Raw genomic sequence first — 20,887 nt, 5'->3', positions numbered from 1 at the left:
TTCCAGAGCAGTTCTGGGGGCAGAGAGCAGCCAGGAGAGGGGATTCTGCTGGGCCAGTGAGGCTCAAAGCAGCCAGCCGAGTGGTCTTCCCCTAGCATGTGTGACCAGCATGGCTGCATCTTCCCAGGGGCAGAGAGAGGGCACAAGGTGTGTTCCTTGGCTGGCAGTGCCCTGAAGGCCTTTCCCTCCAGCACCACGCACCAATACCCTTGGACAGAGTGGGACGAGTCTGCCCTTGGACATGCAGTGCTGGGGGATGTGTTCAGCTGTGTCAGAGCCCCTGATGCCCCCATTTATCTCAGCCCTGTGCTTGCTGGCTGGGCTTGAGGCTGGCATCCTGTACCCTGGCCTCCTTCTTTACCAGGTTCTGCTTGATTAGCTGCTCTTTGCTGCCTCTGCTTGAGCACTAGTTGGGTTGGGCACAGAACAGTGCCCTTCCCACAGGTGGCTGGAGGCCCTGGATAAGCAGCAGTCCCTCTTGTCCCTAGCCTGACCCTGAGGGCTGGGGGAACAAGTGCCATCCTGGCTAAGGGGTTCCCTCGTGGCAGCGCTGTGATGGTGGTTCTCGTCTCCTTGGCAGGACACTGGAAGGCAGGAGAGAGGACTCCTCAGGATGCTGGAGCTCTCGGAGAGCAAGTCTGAAGGTGGAAAACTTTCTATGCCAGCCTGGCCGGGTCAGGGCTGCTCTTTCCCAGCTCTCCCCTTTTGGTCCTGGCTCAGCCTGGGCTGTTTTGGGAGAGTAAATTCCCCTTGGAAGGGTCTGTTCTTCCTGAGCAGAGCAGGAGGCTTTGGGTTTAGCTGGCTGTCAGCATTCCCCAGCTGGCTGCACACATTCCTGCCAGTACCCACTGGATGTGTGCCCACTGGACCCACACCAGAGCGCAGAGCCCTTGCAGGAATAGGGGTGTACTCTGAACCATTGCACTAAGACATGTCCAGCTTCCTGGGGGATGTGGGAGGCTTCTGCTGTCCTTGTCTGTGCACCAGCGCTTCCCTCCATGGATCCAAGGACGGGAGGAGAAGAGGGGGGAGAGGTGCTCTTGGCAGCACCCGTGGGTTACACAGGAGGGCTGATGTGTGCTTTTGTTGCAGGTGCTGACGCAGGGACTCCCCTCACTGGATTAGGAGACCAACAGTCCTCTCCCACACTCTCAGCAGCTGATGGGGAGCCGTCGGCAGACAGCCCCATCTCCCTTCAGCACCTTCCTTTCCACGTGTCCCCTGCAAAACCCGGCATCTCCTTGGAAGCCATGGATGGTGTGGTGGACTCAGAGCTGCCCATGGCTCTCCACGCAGGCAGCCAGCAACGGCCCAAAGGCTGCCGCCGGAGAAGGCACAAGTTCTGAGGGTGGCAGTGCTGCAGGGACCCCCAGCAGCCCCCTGTGCCCCAGCAAGGGTCTTCTTGGCACTGTACCCCTGCTTCACCTGCAGCCTTTGTCTTCTGCGCCCCTTTTATATGTTTTATACGACCTGTGCTGGGAGCGCTGGGTGGAGAAGTGACTGTGTGTTTTATAGGTGCCTGTGCAGCTTTGCTCTCTCTTACAGAAATGGAAATATATTTATGTATGTTTTTATGAAACTGCAGCACCACGGCAGAGCTGTGCTGGCTTTCTCTGGGGAAGGGGAGGGCACTTGTGGGAGGAGAGGAGGAGCAGCAGACGGTGGGTTCCAAATCACACTTCCCCGGGCCTCTCCTGGAGCTGGGGTTGGTGGGGGGGCTCAGGGCAAGAGGGCTGCAGTGTCCTGTGCTCTGTGCAGCAGCACAGCACTAACATTCCCAGCCGGGACTGGCAGAGGGCACCTTGGTGCCAGCTGACAGCCGCAGTCCGCGGATGCAAGGACCGGAGGAGCCAGGGTGTCCCCGTGTCCTTGGTGGCTTTCCCTGTCCCCAGGCGGCTCGGCCGTACGCCCGCTCCCCGAGGCAGCGGGGCTTTGCCTGCCTCGGACCGAGCCTTGGAGGGATCTGCTCTAAGATCCCCTCACGGGGAACGAGGGCGGGCGACCCATGCCTAATTAACGGGACGAGCTGGTGCGGAGCTCATTAAACCCCGGGCTTAAGCCGCGCTGCCGCCCGGCCGGGAGCGCGGAGCGGGGAGCGGCCCCTCCCGCGGGTGGGGCCCGAGCGGCGCCGCTCATTGGCCGCGGCGGGGCCGGCTCGCGGCGGGGCGACCAATGGCGGCCCGGGGCGCGGCTGTTGCCAGGGGGACGGCGGCGGCAACGGCCCCGCCCGCACCGACCCCGCAACGGCCCCGCACACCACCGGCCCCGCACCGGCCACAAACACCGGCCCCGCACCGGCCACAAACACCGGCCCCGCACACCACCGGCCCCACACCGGCCACAAACACCGGCCCCGCACACCACCGGCCCCGGCCACCACCGGCCCCACACCGGCCACAAACACCGGCCCCGCACACCACCGGCCCCACACCGGCCACAAACACCGGCCCCGCACACCACCGGTCCCTGCCCCGCCGCCATGGGCAGTCGCAGCACTCGGCCCAGGTCCCAAAATGGCCGGTTCGTCGGGGCGGACAGAACAGACCAAAGGCGAAATCTGGGCGTGCAGGAGCAGGACAGCCGGTACGTGGACCGGTGAGCGGCTCCTGCCCTGCGGAGACCGCTGTGGGGCCGGGGATGGGGCCACGCAGGTTCCCCGGGTCCCCCAGGCTGTTGCAGGGGAGAGAGACATCAGCCTCTGGCCTCTTGCAGGTTGTGGGGACCCTCTCCTTCCACCGCTCCCATGCTCGGCCCTATGACCGTGATGGGGCAGAGCTGCCTCCTCCACAGCCGCAGAGGCAGTGTGAAGATACTGCACAAGGACGAAAGTATGGACCCCTCATGGAGCATGGAGGTAGACAGCAGGTGGGAGCAGAGCTGGGCACAGGCCCCCCAGCCCCACTGTGTGCCTGGGCAAGGGCAGGCATTTCTCCTGTCCTGCAGGCCAGAGCTCAGTGGGTGACATGCCACCTCCCTCCATGCAGGTTCCTGGCGAACAATCTGAACCAGCGCCGTGATAGTTCCCACACCACACCGGTAAGGCCCATCCATGCTCCAGTCATTCCCTGCCCTTAGCCTCTGCACCTCTGCCCTAATGCACCATCCCCAGATACAACGAGCCCTGCGATCACTCAGCATCCCACTCGAGAGGCTGCACGTTATGAAGGGCCACATGATGCAGGACATGTGCAAGGGGCTGAGCCGCCAGACACATGCACAGGCCAAAGTGCGGATGCTGCCCACCTACATCTGCTCCACTCCCAACGGCACTGGTAAGGCAGCCCAGCCTGAGGATGAACTGTTCTGCTACCGGCAGCCCTGCACACCTCACTGGAGTTGACCCTGGGGGTGCTGGGGAGGGGTAAACCATTCTTGGATTAGTTATGGGGTCCATAACCTTCTCCTCTGCCACTGCCCAGTGCAGGGGCAGTAGCCAGAAGCTTGTTCCCTTGGCCCCTCTGAGAGTCTCAGGCTCTCAGGAGATTCCCCCATGGGTGAGTGACTGTCCCTGGGACAGGGAAAGGAGCAGATTTTGGGAGATCTGCCACAGGGAAGGTCTTTGCCTGACACTGCCTTTGTTCCCCCATAGAGAAGGGCAACTTTCTGGTGGTGGAGCTGTGCCAGAACCAGGTTCGGACCCTGTTGGTGACCCTCTACGGAGATGGAAACATGAGCCCTCAAATGATGTACAAGATCTTTGACATGCCAGAGGGCATCACACAGGGCGAGGGGGAAGCGGTATGAGGAGGCCATGGCAAAGGGTGGCTGGTGCTGGGCTGCCCAGCATCACGGAGGCTCAGCAGGGCTCCGGGCTGGTGTTGGAGCTCAAGGCTGCCTTCCACAGCCTGGGTGCTGAGCAAGGCGAGCAGCCCTTACCCTCAGTCATGACTTTGCAGCTCTTTGACTTCATTGCACAATGCGTGTCCCAGTTCCTTGCCGAGACCATCAGCTCTGACACCAACAGCTCTGACATCAACGGCTCTGAGCTACACCTCCCTTTGGGCTTTGTGTTCCCCTTCAGCTGCCGGCAGACACAGCTGGACAAGGTGAGGGGGAGAGCCCTGTCCCAGGCTGTGACCACAGCACAGCAGCAGTGGGGAGAGGTGGTGGTACACCTCTGGTGCCAGAGGTCAATGGCTCTGCCACATGCTCTCCACAGGCAGAACTACTCTCCTGGTCCAAGGGCTTCAGCTGCAGTGGCGTGGTGGGGAAGGACGTGGTGCAGCTGCTGCAGTCAGCCATTGATAAGCAGGATAAGCACGATAAGCAGGAGGTGGAGGCCAATGAGACAGGTGGCCTTTGGCTGTCCCCATGGAGGGGCAGGAAATCCTCTCAATCTACTCCTGGCCCGCTCTGCCGTGTGGAAGTTGTTGCCCTGTTGAATGACACTGTGGGCACCATGATGACCTGCAGCATGGAGGGGAAAGCCTGTGAGGTCGCCATGGTTGCAGGTGAGACTCGGGCACCGCGTGTGCCATGGAGGTGGGTCTGGGGGCCGTGCTGGTGCTCAGCCCCATCACTCCTGCAGACAAGGGCTCCAACTGTTGCTTCATGGCCGAGGCGTACCTGGTGGAAACAACAGACGAGACCAGCGGGCGGATGTGTGTCAACACTGAGTGGGGCTGCTTTGGGGATGATGGCACCCTGAATGACGTCTTCACACCCTATGATGAATCTGTGGATGAGGAATCTTCCAACCCTGGGGAGAATAGGTGCTCCGTCTCCCCAAAGGACAGGCTCCCCATCTATCCCTGAACATGTCAGGCTCCACCAACAGGAGCACACATTCCCCTGCAATGCTCCTGGGTGCTCTTAAAGGGCCAAGGGAGGCTGCTAGGGAGGCATGACTGACGACCATGTGGGCTCAAACCCATGCAGGTTTGAGAAGATGGTGGGCACCCTGTACCTAGGGGAGATTGTCAGGCACGCACTGATAGCCCTGACTGCTGAGAAAGCTATCTTCACTGGGACCAATGCTGCTGTCCTGAAGGAGAAGGGAGTGTTCACAATGCAGCATGTTCTGGAGATCATCAAGTGAGTGTCTGAGGACCAGGAGCTGCCATGGGTGGGAGGATGGGGTGTGATGGATGGGTGTTCCTCGCTGCAGGCTGGTGAACCTGCAGGTTGCTGCAAGGCTGTGATCTGCCTTCTAGCAATGAGGACAGCATAACTGAAGTTAGGAGGATTCTGGAGGTTCTGGGGCTGCAGCCAAGCGAGCGGGATTGCGGCCGGGTGCAGCAGATCTGCCGGGCAGTGGTGGGGCGCGCTGCCTCGCTCCACGCCACTGGGCTGGCTGCCATCCTCAGCTACATGTGCCAGACCCGGGATTTGGAGACACTGATGGTCAACGTGGGGGTGGAAGGAGAATTGTTCACAGGCTACCCCAGGTAATGAGGAACACAGGGCTCCCAGTGGGGTGCTGCCCCAGCGGGATGCCTCACACCTAGCCCATGCTATCCTCTTCATCCTTGGCAGGTTTGAGGAGATCCTGCTGAGCGTGTCAAGGCTACTGTCCCCTGAATGCATGGCCACCCTCCTGCCCTCGAGAGATGGCTCTGGGCGGGGGGCGGCCATGGTGACAGCAGTGGCTTTGCGCCTGGCAGCCCAGCGCCGTGTGGTGAACGAGGTGCTGGCCCCGCTACGGCTCAGCCGCGATGACCTGGAGAAAGTGCAGGCACTGATGAGGGAGGAGATGGAACGCGGCCTGTGTAAGGAGACCAATGCCACTGCCTCTGTCCGCATGCTGCCCACCTATGTTTCTCACACACCTGATGGCACTGGTAAGGGACAGGGACACCGGCAATGGGGTGCTGAGGAGGCTGTGGCCCTGCTAATGCACTGTGCTGGCTCCCTGCAGAGCAAGGTGACTTCCTGGCTCTGGACCTGGGGGGGACCAATTTCCGTGTGCTGGTGGTTCGCGTGGCAGAGGAGGGCATCAGCATGGCCAGCGAGATCTACGTCATCCCAGCTGCCATCATGCAGGGCACTGGCGAGGAGGTGAGGCTGAGGACCTGTGACCAGTGGCTGGGGTGAGGGCATGGGCATTGCCTCCCTACTTGCTCTCCATGGGGCCATGATGGGGCTGGGAGAGGCCCCCCCAACATTGCCCCAGCCTTGGCCATGCTGACAATGGCCACTATCCACAGCTCTTTGACCACATCATGGACTGCATCATAGACTTCCAGACGAAGCAGAACCTGGTGACACAGATGCTGCCTCTCGGCTTTACCTTCTCCTTCCCCTGCCAGCAAGTGGGCCTGGATAAGGTGAGGGGGTGACTCCAGCACCAGGACGGTGGGAAGGACCTCAGGATGTGTGCTGCCCTGGCCCTGCTCTGCCACTCTTGCAGGCATTGCTGCTGACCTGGACCAAAGGCTTCAGCGCCTCAGGCTGCGTGGGACAGGACGTTGTCCAGCTGCTGCGGGACGCTGCCAAGCGCAAACGGGTAGGGAATGTCTGGTGGCCTGTCCCTGTCCCCAGGGGTAGGGGGACCTGCATCCAGGCAGTGTCAGCCCCAGGAGCTGTCTGGGTGCCACTAGACCATGTATCCCCATCTCCTATTTGGCAGCACTTAGGGATGCAGGTGGTGGCTCTGGTCAACGACACGGTGGGAACCATGATGGCCTGTGGTTATGATGACCCCAGATGTGAAATCGGCCTCATTGTGGGTGAGGAGCATCTCTGCATCCAGGAGGTCCCCTGTCTCCTCACCACCCCTCTACCCCACGTGGCATGGCCACATGCCTCTGCCAGAACTGTGATGGGGATGACACCAGCATGGGGCCTGCAGGGACAGGGACCAATGCCTGTTACATGGAGGAGATGAGGAACGTGGGCACTGTGGAGGGGGACCAGGGCCGCATGTGCATCAACATGGAGTGGGGGGCCTTTGGGGACAACGGCTGCCTAGACCATCTCCTCACCCACTTCGACAAGGTGGTGGATGAAAGCACCATCAACCCGGGCAAGCAGAGGTGGGTGAGGGCCCTGGGGCAGAGGGGGCTGGGAGCAGGTGGCTGTGCCTAGCTGAGGCTGTGCCTTGGATAGGTTTGAGAAGCTCATCAGCGGCATGTACCTGGGAGAGATCGTGCGTCAGATCCTGATGGTAATGACAGAGAAAGAGCTCTTGTTCCAAGGCAAACCCTGCCTCAAACTCCAGACCAAGGACATCTTCAAGACCAAGTTCCTCTCTACAATCGAGCTGTGAGTGTTGGGCTCCCGTGGGTTCCCTGAATCCAGGGCGGGGGTATCAGAACACCAGGAGAGGAGCCAGGTTACACTGATCTGGCACAGACAGGGGAATGCTTAAGGGATGGGGACAGTGATGGGGTTGGGGACTCTGCTGCTAACAGTGGCACTGGTCTGGAGCAGCAATGGGCTGGCCCTGCGGCAGATACGGGCCATCCTGAACGAACTGGAGCTCGATGCCACCTTCGAGGACAGCGTGCTGATGCGGGAGGTGTGCCAGACCGTGTCCCTGCGTGCAGCCCAGCTCTGTGCTGCTGGCTTGGCTGCTGTGGTGGAGAAGATGCGGGAGAACCGGGGCCTGGATGAACTGTCTGTCACTGTTGGGGTGGATGGCACCTTGTACAAGCTGCACCCGTGGTGAGTGGGGTGGCAGGCACCCGTGGGGCATCCTTGCCCTATGAAGAAGGGGTCTGTGGTGGGAGGCATGGTGTGCATAGGGTGGGAGCATCAGTCCTCACCCTCCCCTTCTGTCCTGCCTAGCTTCTCCAGCAACCTCCAGGAGACACTGAAGGACCTGGCACCCAACTGCAATGTGTCCTTCCTGCTATCAGAGGACGGCTCGGGGAAAGGGGCCGCGCTCGTGGCAGCTGCGGCCTATCGCGCTGCCAACGCCATGGAATAGCCACCGCTCCAATAAAGCTCTTTGGTCTGCACCTCCAACTTCTGGGGGGATCATGAGGGGCGTGGGGCAGCGCATGGCTGGGCACAGCCCCACGTAGCAATATATATCGAATTTATTTACATTCACGTCCGGCAGACCCCCCCGCCCGCGGCACCGCTATGTACATAAGGCCAAGTGTAAATACTTGAATGCACTTAATACAGAATTAAAAAAACGGGCTTTACACAACACGGCACGGGGCCCGGGGCCGCCTGGCCCCACACGCAGACACCACGACGGCACCGCACGCACGACGCACACCCAGTGCCCCCCCAGTCCCCCACCACGGGGCTCTGGGACCCCCAGGGCTGGGCTGAGTCCCGCTGCCACAGTGCTGGAGGGGCCTGACTGCCATGGGGCAGGTGCATCCTGCCCTCCCAAGGGGGCCAGGTAGCCCTCCTCGTGTGCTGTGGGGCGGTAGGAGCCTGGTGGGCCAGCCAGGGCCCCCCTTGGCCCCATGGTGGTGGTCCCCTGGGACCCACCATGCTCAGCACTCAGCCTCGGAGAAGAGGGCACCGTCCTGCTTGCCGACCTCGGCCACGGCGGCAGCCAGCTGGGAGAGGTTGCCGTTGGGGAAGTGCCGTGCTTCCCACAAGTTGAGGATCATGGCTGTGGGGCTGGCCTTCGAGGCGAAGAAGCTGAGATGGCTGGAAGGGGACAGAGGGACCACGTCAGGGCACAGAGATAGCTCCACGTCCCATTATCAACCCCATGCTAACCTCACCTTGTTCAGCAGCCCTCTCCCGGGATCTCACAGCATTCCAGCATCCATCCATAGGTGCAGGATGAGGCCAGAACCCCTGCCCCCATCCACCATGCCACCCCATCCCCAGCACTATCCTCAGTCTGCATTACCTGTCAAGGTTGAGCTTTTGTGCCAGTGTCCTCCAGTCGGCTCCCCGTGTGCCTGGCGGGTCCAGGCTGCTGATGATCTTTTGGCGGATGAGGAAGGGGATCTTGAAGGCACTGGGGCCCACCAGAGCCGGGGTGCCCACCTCGTCGGGGACCAGCCAGTCTGAAAACCTTGTATCCTAGGAGAGAACACAAGCAGGGAGGGAAAGGGATGTGAGGCAATCCTATGGCCACCCCCAGCAGTGGCCCAGTCCTGCCCTCACCTTGGCGATGTTGAAGTTGACAGTGAAGCTCTGCCCATCTCCCTCCACCTGCCAGACCCAGATCTTGCAGGCCAGCTCACAGGTGCTGGTGCTCAGGCGCTCCAGGGTGAAGGTGCAGTGCAGGAAGGGCTGCAGCCCGCTCCAGATGTGGTAGAAGGGGATCTCCTGCAGTGGGGTGACAGATCTGTGTGTGGCAGAGTGGCAGGGACATCTCCCTACACCTCTATCCCCATCCCCACACACCGGCCAGACTCCTCACCTGGTAGCTGGCGAGGAGCTTGCTCTTCCAGAGGGAGCTGGGCATGTCGTGGATGGAGAGGCGCAGGTTGTGGTAGCTGTCCTTGAAGTGCAGCACCCGGGGGGCTCCGATCAGCTGCCCTCCCAGCTGCTTCTCCAGCTGGATCACCTCCTGCCAGCACAAGCAGCAGTCAGGCAGGAGATGCCTCGCACCAGGAGCGCAGCTCTCGCTCCAAGCCGGGATGGGCAGGTTGGGGACCCCGGTACCTTGAGGACGTCCTGGGTGTCACTGAGGCAGTAGACGCGGATGTTGTACTCGAGCGAGGGGCAGGCGGCTGGCGCGAACAGGACCAGCTTGAGGCGCTTGGAGGCCGCCATGCTGAGGGACTCCCCGACCAGGGCAAAGCGCCCCAGCTGCTCCGTGAACACGTAGCAAGCCTGCGCTTCCAGCTGGCAGTAGTACAGCTCTGTGCACGGCTCAGCGCCCAGCTGCAGCACGTCCTACGGCACCCAGGCAGAGATGCAGCTCAGCCGTGGCCGTCCCTCCTCCATCCCTGAAACCCCTCGCCCCTGCTCACCTCCCACGTGCCCTCGCACGACTGCTTCTTCAGCCGGATGCTCCAGTTCTCAGCACTGGCTTCCACGCAGTGCCCCATGGCCAGGATGGCGGGGCGGGTGAGGAGGACCCCAGGGGGGCCACAGCTGACGATGGGGCTCAGCAGCGTCTGGCAGCCAGCCAGGGGCAGCCTGGGGCAGCGATGGGGGCAGCTGAGTCAGGACAGAACCCCCTCCAACAGCCCCGTGCCTCAGCAGCCCCAGCACCTACCTCACCTCCTCCTGCTTGTGCAGGGTCAGGTAGACCTCATAGATCTTCCCCCGCGGGATGGCATCGGGTGGGATGAGCAGGCTGATCCCTGGGTGGGAATGGGGGTGCAGGCAGGGGGTGAGCCCCATGAGGACCCTGCCTGGCCTGGGCAGCGCTCTGGAATCCCCACCCTGCTGTACCTGTGTTGGGGATCATGAGCCGCCCCCCCAAGAAGTTGAAGGTGCCATAGGCCATGTTGTTGGTGCCGCGGGGCAGGGAGCGGAAGTAGCTCTGTGTGGAGAGCCGGGCCACGAAGTCAGCACCTTCGGCGGCGGGTGAGCTGTGGTGCAGCGTGTGCCGTCCAGCACCCAGCGGGCTCAGCAGGTGCCCATTGGGCAGCTGGAGCTTGGCAGGGCCGTCCTGGCGTGGGCAGAGCGAGCCCTGGTAGGTCATGGTGGTGGTGCTGAGGTCTGGCTGGATGGTGAGCAGGCTGGGGTTGTCTGCAGCACAGAGCAAGCGACTGTGGTGCAAGGTGGAAACAGGGGGTCCCCAGCAATGGTACATGGGCACAGTCAGCTCGAGAGGGCATGGGGCACACAGTCCCTGCCCCATAGTGAGGACCCCGTAGGACACAGCCACCATCCCTGGGGACCTGACCCTATGTGGCACAGAGCACTGACCCCACAGTCAGGGACTCTAAGATGTGGAGTTCCTGTCCCTAGGTCAGGGATCCCATAAGGGAAAGAATCAGCTCAAGACCAAGGACCCCACTGGGCACAGAACCCCACCCAACGGTGCCCTGTAGCCCCTGCTCAGAGACTCCCTGGCAGGTATGTCCCCGACCTGCAGGTCCAAGGGACACCATGTCCCAGTGTGGGTGCATTGTCCCTGCAACACTCACTCACCAGCCTTGCTGGGTTTGATGCTGACGGGCTGGAAGCCAGCGGTGAGGATGGAGGAATCAGCCACATCAGCGTCCAGGCCCCCCTTCTTGCGGCAGTACACCAGCACCCCCACCAGCAGCAGCAGCACCAGGCACACGGCCACGGCCACCAGCCCCACGTACAGTGCTACGTCCTCTGCGCCGGGGGCAGCTGTGTGGGGCAGGGCATCAGCACACATGGTCACCCCCCAGTCCCCCCTCCCAGGGGACAACCCTGCCATCCCCACCGTGCTCACCGTGGGTGCAGAGCTCAGAGGTGCAGTTACGGGTGTCCAGCTCGGGGCCATGACAATCCCGGCCTCCGTTGCGTGGCGCTGGCTCCGAGCACTCGCGGCTGCGCCAGTGGGTGCATTCGGCCCCACACTCCGACCACTTGCTCCACTCCGACCAGGCGCCGTCCACTGCAGGCACAGCCTGGGGTCAGCGCCCTGCTGCCACCCCCCTTCCCTGCCCCGGGGCCGGCAGAGACGGACACATAGGGGAATTGGAGGACAAGACATCTGGTGGGGACAGGGACTGCAATGGGCGCAGTGGGGAGTGCAGCATCGGCACGACGGGGCGGTGGCGGTGCCCCGAGCAGGGCAGGTACCTGGGCAGAGGGTGGTGCAGGCGGTTTTCTGCACATTTTGGCCCTCACAGAAAGCACCCCCATTGAGGGGTGTGGGGTTGGTGCACGTCCGGCTCCGCTTCTGCCAGCCCCGTCCACAGCTGGTGCTGCAGCCTGACCACTGTGTCCACGTCGACCAGCCGCCGTTCACTGGGTGGAGAGGGACCCGTCAGCACCCTGCCGCTGAGGGGACGCAGGGAGGGACAGGACAGGGAGAGTGACACCAGGGCAGCATGGTGGGGACTGGTGTGGAGGGGCCGTACCGTAGACAGTGATGGCAGCAGAGGCGCTGCGGCGACGGGCCACGATGTTTTTAGCCACGCAGGTGTAGTTGGCGGTGTCGGCCAGGCGGGCCTGACGCAGCACCAGGCTGTGCTCTGGTGTCACGTAGACGTTGGCATCCAGTTCCGGGTCCACCAGCTCCTCGTTGCGCAGCCACTCCACCTGTAGGGCACAAGGGATGTCACTGGGTGCCTGCCTGGGATCACACACATCATCGCCCTGGGTGAGGGGTATCCTCAGCCACATGCTCTCCTACCCAGCTGCAGGGACCCACCTCGGCAGGGGGGATGCCCTCGGGAGGGCGGCATGGCAGCACGATTCCCTGCTCAATGGAGACCTCCCTGGCAGTCGGCTCCTGCTCGAAGTTCTTGCGCAGATCTGGGGAGGCACAGGGGTGAGATAGGGGGCTGGGGACAGCGCCCCACACTCTGTCCAGACACCTGCAGACACTCACAGGCGATGCGCACGAAGGCCTTCTGGCTCTTGGTGGTGCCAGAGGAGCTCCAGGCTACGCACTGGCACCAGTACTCCTCCAGCCCAAAGATCTTCTCCACTTGCTGACGGGTGACCTCGATGCGCACTTCCATCACTGGCAGCCCTGGCAGCGGACAGTGGCACGTCACACTGGCGTGCCAGGAGGTGTCCCTGATGCCCCAGCCCCAGGCAAGCCCCGCCAAGAGTGGCACATGTGGCTTCCCAGGAGTGGGGCTGGCACCGCCGCTCCTGCTGGCGCTCACCAGTGCTGCGGTCGGTGCTGTGCTGCGTAACGTGGTCACCTTGGTGTACCCACTCGCCATTGCACTTGAAGTAGATCTGCGTGGCAGGGGTGGCACGGCAGGCCAGGCTCACTGCCTTGTTCTTCACAATGTAGACATCCTCCGGCTCCAGCTGGAAGTGTGGCAGCAGGTCCGAGGATGCGCCAGATGCTGGGTTGGCCACGGTCGCGCTTTGCTGAGCACCTGTGGGGAGATGGGGCTCGGCCACCTCCACATCACCCACGCCGGACAGCCACATGCTAGTGGCCCTGTGCCTTCCCACTGTCCCTTCCACCAGCAGTGCGGCAGCCCTCTCCCACCCTGCCATCCATCAGGGAAAGCAGCCACGCAGTGGCTGCGCCCGCTGAACCCTTGCCGATCCCTCATGTCCGCACTTAGCACTAATGAAAAGGAAATGTAGTGTGACCAACAAGGGCCATTGCTCACGCCTCCGGGGCGCCTGCCACCCCCTTCTCCAGCATGCTGTAAGGCACTGACCAGGGGCCACATCCTGCCCTGCTGCACCCCAGAGTGGCACAGGGATGCTGGACAAGCCGTGGTGACACGGCAGGGTAGCACAGCAGTTCACCCTGTCCTGTGCCACTGACACCCACATGGGGGCTGGCTGTCCCCAGGGTGGTGAGGATGGCTCAGTGCTGGACACACATACCCCCAGGGGGACAGCAGTGCTGGGGACATGACACATGGCACAGTCCCACAATATCCACATCCCCCAACCCAGACAAGGCCAGGTGTCTCTTCTCCCCACCCGCCAGTGCCTGCTGTGGAAAGAGTTAATAAACCAAGGCCCTAAATAAGCATTTGATTAACAAACGATAAAATAGCGATTGTGTCACTGAATGAAGCTGTAATTGCTGCTGCTAATTGGCTGGTTAGGATTTAATAAGCAATTAAATGGGATGGAATGCGCAGTAATTAAGTACCTTCGTTTGGCAACCACCAGCCACTCCCCATGTGCCCGTGGGACCCCACTGCCTGTGCCCACCGCTGCTGGCTCCCGCCCGGCACGGCCGCCTGCGTGACGGGAACGCGAGCGACACGGGGGTCCCTTGGGCCCTGCTTGAGTCCCCCAGGGAGGCTCCAAGCCCTGCCGACACCCCCAGCTGGCTCAGGCCCCTCGGAGCCGGGGAGTGGGTGCCGAGGAGCCCGCCGCGATGCCCGCCGGGACGGGCAAGGTGCGGCAGCTAATTTACGCGGGGAAGATAAACGGCGACCATAACGCGCCGGTTATTACCCCATCAGCACTTTTACAATGTCACTGGCAATTAATTTAATTAAAACTCCTGTCGGGGATATACAGGCATCTCATATTTCACTGGTTTAACGACCCCCCGCCAGCCGCAGCCTGGGGCCGGCCCGGGGGTCACGGCACGGACAGGCGCTGCGGTCCCCGGCGCGGGGCTGTCCCCGTGCCGGCTGCGGCACAGCTCGCCGCATCACCCGCGGGTCCCACCGCTGTGGCTGCTGCTCGGGCGCTCCGTGTGCCCACACTGCACTACGCATGCTGGCATGTGGGCTCCGGGTAAATAAACCCAATTTATTTATGAAATGCCATGTTTGCTGCTGCACAGCACCGCGGCTGCCTCCCACCCGGGCGGCTGTAGCAGACGCGCCGGGTGAACTGTGTTGCAGGACCAGCTTTTTAATCACACGTGAAATGAGTACAGCGATTGCCGAGCTGCGTGTCTATCCATCACGGCTGAGTGGAGGGGCGCAGGAAGCCTGGGACCAGCAGCAAGGCATGGAGAAGGCAGGATGGGTATGGAGCCCCCGCAGCTGCCCACCCAAGCGGGGTGCTGGGTGCATTGTGGGCAGAGCGGGGGGAGCACGGACAGCAAAAGAGCTGGGGATGTGCAGTGAGCAGCAGAGCCAGCCCTGGATGTCCCGCTGCTGAGCACTGTGCCAGGCACTGGTGAGGTTCTGTGCTGTGGTGTGGGCATGGATGGAACCATGTGGCACAGCCGGGAGGCTGGAGCTAGCCTGGAGCCCTGCGAGGGAGCAGGGGAACTGTGGTCTGGGTGCCCCATGCACCACAGGCACCCCCTTCATGCCGACCCTACACACCGTGAGCTCTGCATGCTCTACGAGCACCCCACGCACCCTGTGACCATCCAATGGACCATGGCCACCCCACGCGTCACAGTTATGCCAAACACCTCGGGCATCTCGTGCACTGTGGTTGCCACACACTCCGTGGGCACCTCACATCCTGTGGGCACCTCACATCCCATGGGCACCCCACTCTCTGCAGCCACCTCCATGCGCTGTGGGCCCCCCATGTCCTGTGGACCCCTCCACTCCACAGCCATTCTTCACAGCGTGGGCATCTCCCACACCACAGACACATCCCCACAGCACAGGCCCCCTGCGCCCCACCGGTGCCCCGCACTCTGCAGCCACCTCTGTGCACTGCGGGCCCCCCGCGTCCTGTGGGTCCCCCCACAGCGTGGCACCCCCAGCCCGTGGGTGCGGGCGCAGCGTGGGCGCCCTGTGGGCAGCGGCCCCCCACGTGGCGCGTGCCGGCTCCCGCATCCGCCTCGCGCTCACCTGCCGCTGCGTTGTCATGGAAACAGGCGAGATGCTTATGTCACCTTGGCAAAGGGAACCGGGGAACTTCGGCGGGGACGGGGAACAAGCCGACGGGGTGGGGGTGGGGGGGGGGCGCGCTGGGTTCCACACACCCCTCGCCCCTCCCTCACCGTGGCAGGGCACAGCCTCGGCCGCTCTCCCTGCAGCCGAAGGAGTGACTGGGAGCACAGTTTGCTCCAGCGCCGATAAATCTGAGCCAGTAAAGTCGGTGCTTTAAGCAGGGCTTTAACATAAATTATCCCCCCAACACGTGGGCTAGCGAGTGGTGCCTGATGGAGGGGAAGGATGGTGGGCTGGGGAACAAGTCTGCCACACCCAGCTCAGGGTGCAGAGGGGATGGGGACACCACGCTGTGAGCTCTGGGAACCCGCCCCTGCCTTCGTCACAGCACTGTGGGACCCCCAGCTGCTCGCGCCCCCCAGGTACAAAGCTTCCCCTGTTTCCTGCCACCCCAGGTGGTCACACAGCCTCTCACCGGAGCACCTGGGCTCCCCAGCAGCAGAAACACCAGGTGTGCTGGTGTTACTGGTCAAGGAGAGACCACAGGACACTGCACTGCTCATTTTGGAGTGGGGGGGGGGGGGGGCACTGATAGAACACACCAGGCCCCAGTGGGTGCCCCAGTATGGTCCCTCTGGTCCTCAAGGGGCTGATCCTGCCTGGATGACAGTGCCAAAGTCCCCGGAGCAGCCGGGAGCAGCCTGGTGGGTGCCTCTGTGCCTGCCGCGGGGAGACACTGAGAAGGTCAGCGTGTTCTTGCTGAGGAGAGGCTGCCCGCCAGTGGCTGCGGCAGCGCCAGCTCCGGCACGGCCGGTGGGTGCCCACGTGGCACAGCTGCCCCTGGGAGGGAGCAGGTAACTGCTTGCAGTGGGACAATGGCACGGGTCTGTCTGAACGCTGCTGCCCACCACATCAGCCACCCCCGATGGGGCATCCCACCCCATCCTCCCTCTGCCCCCACCCTCTCCATGCTCCCCTGACTGCTGCTGCCACTCTGGGGGTCCCCAGAGCAGCGTGGGGACCTCAATGCCAGCACCTGCCTCCACCACTGTGCCCCTCGGTGGATCTCCCCGATCCCCGTGGGCTTTGCAGCCGGCAGATTTGCTCCCAGCTGTGCCCCATCCATCGTGGCCGTGCCAGGCCTGGCACACCATTAACATGAAAGATTTCCTTGCACTTTGCTGGCACTCTGAGCCCCAGCATCAGGTAATTAAAGCCATAATTGCTGCTGATTGCTCTGGCCTTAACGAGGGAAGGGTGGGCATCAGGGGGAGGGCAGAGGGTTCCCATCTGTTCCCAGGGGAGCCTGGGGGTGCCAACCCTGCCCACAGGGGTCCCCGTCGCTGGCACTTTGCTCTCTGCAGGATGCAGAGAAGGGAACTGGCACAAGTCGCCACAATCAAAAAGCTCGTCTGAGGCTTTGAGCTGGGTACCTTGCTGCTGGGAGAGGCCGGCTGTGAGGCACGATCAGCTGGTGTTGCCTCCGGGAGACGCCCCAGCCATGGGCCACAGCACTGCCCAGCTGCTCTGACCCTCACCTGGGCCATCAGGACATCGGCAAACACTTCCCCTGCGCCCACCCCTCCACCCCACACAGTCCCATAGTAACGCCAGGCGGGTGCCAGTGCCAGCCCCGGCTGGGCAGAGAGCCAGCAGGGTCGGGTGCCAATGCTGGGCAGCAGGACCTGGCTCCTGGCCAGCCTGGCGCGTGCTGAGCACTGGGGACGATGCGACTATGGGCACATGATGCCAACACGGCCTCCATGCTCCAGTGGGCACCGTGACCCCGGGGTGCCCCTGCCTACCCTGAACCGTGTCCCCAATTTTCTGGCGTGTCCCCACAAGCTGGGCATTGTCCGGGCCCCTCAGGCGTGTGGCCCACGTGTGCCAGCCCTACGGCCACGGGGGAGGCTGTGTGGAGGTGCCTGTCTCCCGGTGAGTGCCTGGCAGCGTCTGGGCGCTGATGAAGCGAGTGCTGGTTGTGAATGAATTAGGCGGGTTTGCATGACAATGGAGCTGCCTAATTACGGATTTGAGCTGATACTGCTCTCCCCATTACATGCAATTAGCATGTGCCAGGGCGGGCAGGGCTCCCAGCGCCCGCCCTGGGCTGCACGCCCTGGCCGTGCCCGCACATGACCCCCGCTGCACCATGCCCGGAGTCTGAGGACAATGGTGCCAGTGCCACCAAAGACAGGCGGAGGTGGCAGCCCCTCCCCAGGGACCACCTCTGCCTGCTTGAGGGCTACCAGCCCCGGCATCCAGGGCCGGGCATTCTTACCCAGGCACACACAGAGCCTGAGAGGGGACATGTTCCCGACCAGCTCTGGGTAGCTGAAGAGCCCTACAGACCCCAGACCCCCTGTGCCGGCAGGACTCGTGCCCAAGACCTGCCAGCCCCTCTCAGCAGCACGGCATGGGGAAGGGGTCCTGTGCTCAGTGGAGGATGAGGGGGCCCCCCAGGCCAGTCTAGCACTGGGATGGTGGAAGGCACAAGACTGGCCCGGTGCAACATGTGGGAGCTGTCGCCGGGGTCTTGATCCCGGGAAGGTGAGTGTGTTCCCTGGCTCTCCTTTAACTGACAATGAGAAAAGCAAAAGCTCTGGCCAAGCCCTGGCCCCACTGGGAGGAGTGTCAAGGTCACCTCAGCCCTGCATCCCATCGGAACGGGCAGGGGACAACAGTCCCAGGTGCCAGTGTCCAGCCCCACAGTCTCTCCCCTCTCACCCACGGGTGTCACCCAGTGGTGACGGCAGCCCTGGCACCTCACAACCGTCTGGCAGCAAGGGCTGTCTGAGGGACCTGGGGCCTGAGAACCCCATCCTGCAGGAGCCCCGGCAGAGCAGGGTCTGGGGGCCCATGGGGACCAACCTGCCTGACAGCCCCCCGGGAGCAGCACCCAAAGAGCAGGCAGACAGCAGAGCCAAGGGGTACTGGGCAACTGGGACTGACTGGATGAGGACAGGGTCCCAGTGTGCCCAGTCTGGAGCCAGCCCATCTCAGCCTTCCCATGGGCAGACATGCAATACATGGACCAGCGATTGTGCTGACAGACAGAGCAGTGCTGGCACGGAGGGTGCACCCCTGGGCACAGGGAAGGGGGGACAGTGGGACATGCACAGCACTCAGTCCCCATGCCAACATCCCTTGGGCACCAGCATCAGTAACAGGGTGGTCTCGTGTGCTGCTGGCCACCCCGGTGGGCCAGGCTATGAGGTGCCCGCGGTGACTCCGGGGGTGCCCAGCCCCTGGTGGCACCATCAGCATCCCGGTTCCCTCCCGCAAGCACCTGCCAGGCTCCGCACGGTTTGATGTAGTGCCAGCCCCGCGTGGCACCGAGCCAGAACAAACAGCCCTGGGCAGGCTGCGTCTGCCGCGTGCTCGTGCTGACAGCCGGCACGGCAGCTTCCCGGTGCCCGGCGCACTCCAGCCCTGCCCGCCACCCTGCACTCCTGCCCGCCCCACGGAGCCACCAGTGCCCAGCCAGGCACAGGCAGTAGGGTCATGTATGATGCAACGACCTGGGGTGCCAGGCTGTGGGGCATCAGGCTGTGGAGTGCAGTGGCTGGGGGCTGTCTGCTGGAGCCCGGGGGTCCCTGGCAGCCCTGGGAAGTCAGCAGCACAACGTGGCTCGTGTGCGGTTAGAGCAGAGTCCGTGGCCCCGACCAGAGGAGCTGGAGCAGGAGCCGCTGGGGGGCTGGGCAGGAGATGTGCTAGGGCCTGGCACTGGCTGCAACGATGCCAAGGGGAAGTGCCCATGGCACAACTGGGCCAGGGGCAGCTCTTGGGAAGGACCCTACCCCTCTGCCCTTGCCCACCTGCCAGTGCAGCAGCCGAGCAGGGCAGCCCCCCACCTTGGGGGCTTTCCCCTCACTGCTGCCTATGGGTGGCCCCCAGTCCTTGCTGCTGTTTTCGCCCTTCCCCTGCGGGCACCAGCGGGCGGGCAGCCCACAACCAGGGATGCTGCTCCACCAGCAGGCAGGGGCCCTTTGCCTGGACATCTAGGTTTGCTGTCCCCAACCCATGGCTTGGCGACCCTGATGAGGAGAGCTGTGAAATGCCACGCTGTGCCATGCCATGGCAGGCTGGAGCAGAGGCCCAGCCTGCCCCGTTTGTGCCAAGCAGTGGCTGCGCAGGTGACTGGGCTCAGTCGTGCCGCGGCTGGCTGTGAGCTGCCTGCCAAGCGAGCGATGGGGACCGGCACCACACCACTCTGCCTGAGCCGGTGCTGGCACCTCCGGGCTCCTCACACCTCCTGTCACAGGGCTGGCATGAGGTGCTCTGGTGCACCCCCTGCACTTCTGCCCCCCATCTCCATCCATTCTCACAGTTCCCACGCGTGCCGTGGGGACAGCCGTGGTCCATGCCCAGCTGGGTGCCACAGCACCCTCCATATAGGGTCCGCTGCACCCAAGAGGTGCCCATCCACCGCGCCGTCTCTGCAGCGTCCTCCTGCAGACGGGGCCGTGCTGGGAACGCAGGGTCCCTGGGGATGCCCAGACGGTTTCGGGCAGCACTGGGGCTGCAGCCCCCTCTGGGTGTCTGCCGTGCCCACCAACGCACTGAAACCACGCTAGGGGACATGTTTGCTGGCGGGTGGAGGGTCAGGGGGCCGGGACCCTCGGGCACAGAGGGAGAGTCCCGTCCCCCCCACGGGCCCCCCGCGGAGCTCACGTCCAGCCTCGCGCAGCTCCCCGCCCCCAGCCTGGTCCTTTGTCTGCAGCCGCCACTTCCCGTCTGCCGTGACACCTGCCAGCGGCCGCCAGCCCCGGGCACCCACCGTACTCCCGGCCGCCGACCCCACGGACCGCCCGCAGGAGCGACCAAGCCCCGGTGGTCCACCCGACCGCTCCCGCTCCTGCCGGGTCCTGCCCTGGGGGGCATTGCCGGGGGCAGCCGTGCTCCGGACCTCCGCGTCTGCAGCACCACCGATACAGTCCCGCATACTCCCCGCGTCACGACCACCCACGCGCACCCCCGCGGCGTGACAGCACCCTCCGGGCTATCCCGTCACCGCGGTCCCTCGTGTCCCGGCCAAGTGATGGCAGCGGCAGGAACACTGTGCCAGCGGCAGGGATGCTGTGCGTTGGGCAGGGACGGCGCGCGTGGGGCAGGTGCGCTGCGGGCACCGCTGCCCGGCGCTGGCAGGGCCCCGGGGGAGCGGAGCCGTGGCGGGGAGCGCCAGCCCCGCCGAGTGCGGGCGGCGTCCGGGGCAGTGCCGGCGGGACAAGCGTGTGCGGCCACGCTTGGGCAAGGGGCGGGGGACACATCCCCGTTCCGGGAGGGCGCCCCACCAGCCCCCGAACCTCCCACAGCCAGCGGGCATCCCGCACGGCGAACGAACGGCCGCCGTCCCCGTGAGGGCACCGGCGTCCCACAGGACACCCACCCGCCGCCGCTCCCCGGGTGACCTTGCCCGGCGCCCAGTCTCGGTGCCGGGTCCCCGCCGCGCCGCCGGTCCCCCCTCCCGCCCAGAGCGCGGTGCCCGCGGGAGGCGGCGGTGACTCACCGGCGGCGGCGAGCAGGGCAGCGGCGAGCAGGGCACCGAGCGGCCCCGGCGCGGCGGCGGCAGCGGCGGCGGCGGCGGCGGGGGGGGCCCGGCGGCGGGGCGGCCGCGCACCCAT

General features: G+C 63.9%; 3 protein-coding genes across 13 annotated transcripts in view; 2 read left to right on the top strand and 1 right to left on the bottom strand.

Annotated features, from left to right (window-relative positions):
• The window catches only part of UIMC1 (ubiquitin interaction motif containing 1), a 39,835-nt gene extending 38,251 nt beyond the window's left edge, over positions 1-1,584 (top strand). For 3 of the 5 annotated variants that reach the window (XM_053956795.1, XM_053956796.1, XM_053956794.1), the window contains exons 12-13: positions 581-644; positions 1,093-1,584. In XM_053956795.1, coding sequence (XP_053812770.1) covers positions 581-644; positions 1,093-1,346 — 318 coding nt within the window. In that variant the 3' untranslated portion in view covers positions 1,347-1,584. The remainder of the gene's footprint in view (positions 1-580; positions 645-1,092) is intronic. The other 2 variants (XM_053956797.1, XM_053956798.1) reach the window with 2 other exon arrangements.
• Positions 1,585-2,220: 636 nt separating this feature from the next.
• HK3 (hexokinase 3) lies at positions 2,221-7,901 on the top strand. 5 transcript variants are annotated; one of them, XM_053956435.1, is made up of 19 exons: positions 2,221-2,583; positions 2,713-2,865; positions 2,985-3,036; positions 3,110-3,272; positions 3,590-3,738; positions 3,897-4,046; positions 4,160-4,451; positions 4,529-4,712; positions 4,879-5,034; positions 5,154-5,387; positions 5,476-5,780; positions 5,858-5,997; positions 6,147-6,266; positions 6,350-6,445; positions 6,569-6,668; positions 6,791-6,974; positions 7,048-7,203; positions 7,372-7,605; positions 7,729-7,901. In XM_053956435.1, exons 1-19 carry the CDS (start codon positions 2,480-2,482, stop codon positions 7,868-7,870), a joined length of 3,114 nt encoding a protein of 1,037 aa, XP_053812410.1. In that variant the 5' UTR covers positions 2,221-2,479; the 3' UTR covers positions 7,871-7,901. The 5 variants fall into 5 exon arrangements, with proteins under 5 accessions (XP_053812410.1, XP_053812411.1, XP_053812412.1 ...); XM_053956436.1 differs by lacking the exon at positions 7,372-7,605; XM_053956437.1 differs by lacking the exon at positions 7,729-7,901 and having other exon boundaries at positions 7,394-7,493.
• Positions 7,902-7,964: 63 nt separating this feature from the next.
• On the bottom strand, positions 7,965-20,887 carry UNC5A (unc-5 netrin receptor A). Of its 3 annotated transcripts, XM_053956440.1 has the most exons (16): positions 20,773-20,887; positions 12,636-12,857; positions 12,353-12,496; positions 12,173-12,276; positions 11,880-12,060; positions 11,599-11,766; positions 11,246-11,410; positions 10,972-11,160; positions 10,267-10,566; positions 10,088-10,175; positions 9,840-10,008; positions 9,529-9,762; positions 9,284-9,433; positions 9,025-9,189; positions 8,765-8,940; positions 7,965-8,556 (listed from the first exon to the last, which is right to left on the bottom strand). In XM_053956440.1, exons 1-16 carry the CDS (start codon positions 20,885-20,887, stop codon positions 8,397-8,399), a joined length of 2,730 nt encoding a protein of 909 aa, XP_053812415.1. In that variant the 3' UTR covers positions 7,965-8,396. The 3 variants fall into 3 exon arrangements, with proteins under 3 accessions (XP_053812415.1, XP_053812416.1, XP_053812417.1); XM_053956441.1 differs by lacking the exon at positions 20,773-20,887 and having other exon boundaries at positions 12,636-12,927; XM_053956442.1 differs by lacking the exons at positions 11,599-11,766; positions 20,773-20,887 and having other exon boundaries at positions 12,636-12,927.

This window comes from Vidua chalybeata, chromosome 15 (genome assembly GCF_026979565.1).
Source record: "Vidua chalybeata isolate OUT-0048 chromosome 15, bVidCha1 merged haplotype, whole genome shotgun sequence".
NCBI classification, from domain to species: Eukaryota; Metazoa; Chordata; class Aves; order Passeriformes; family Viduidae; genus Vidua; species Vidua chalybeata.
The sequence above is the reverse complement of the archived record's forward strand: the minus strand, read 5'-3'. Positions and strand labels throughout refer to the sequence as shown.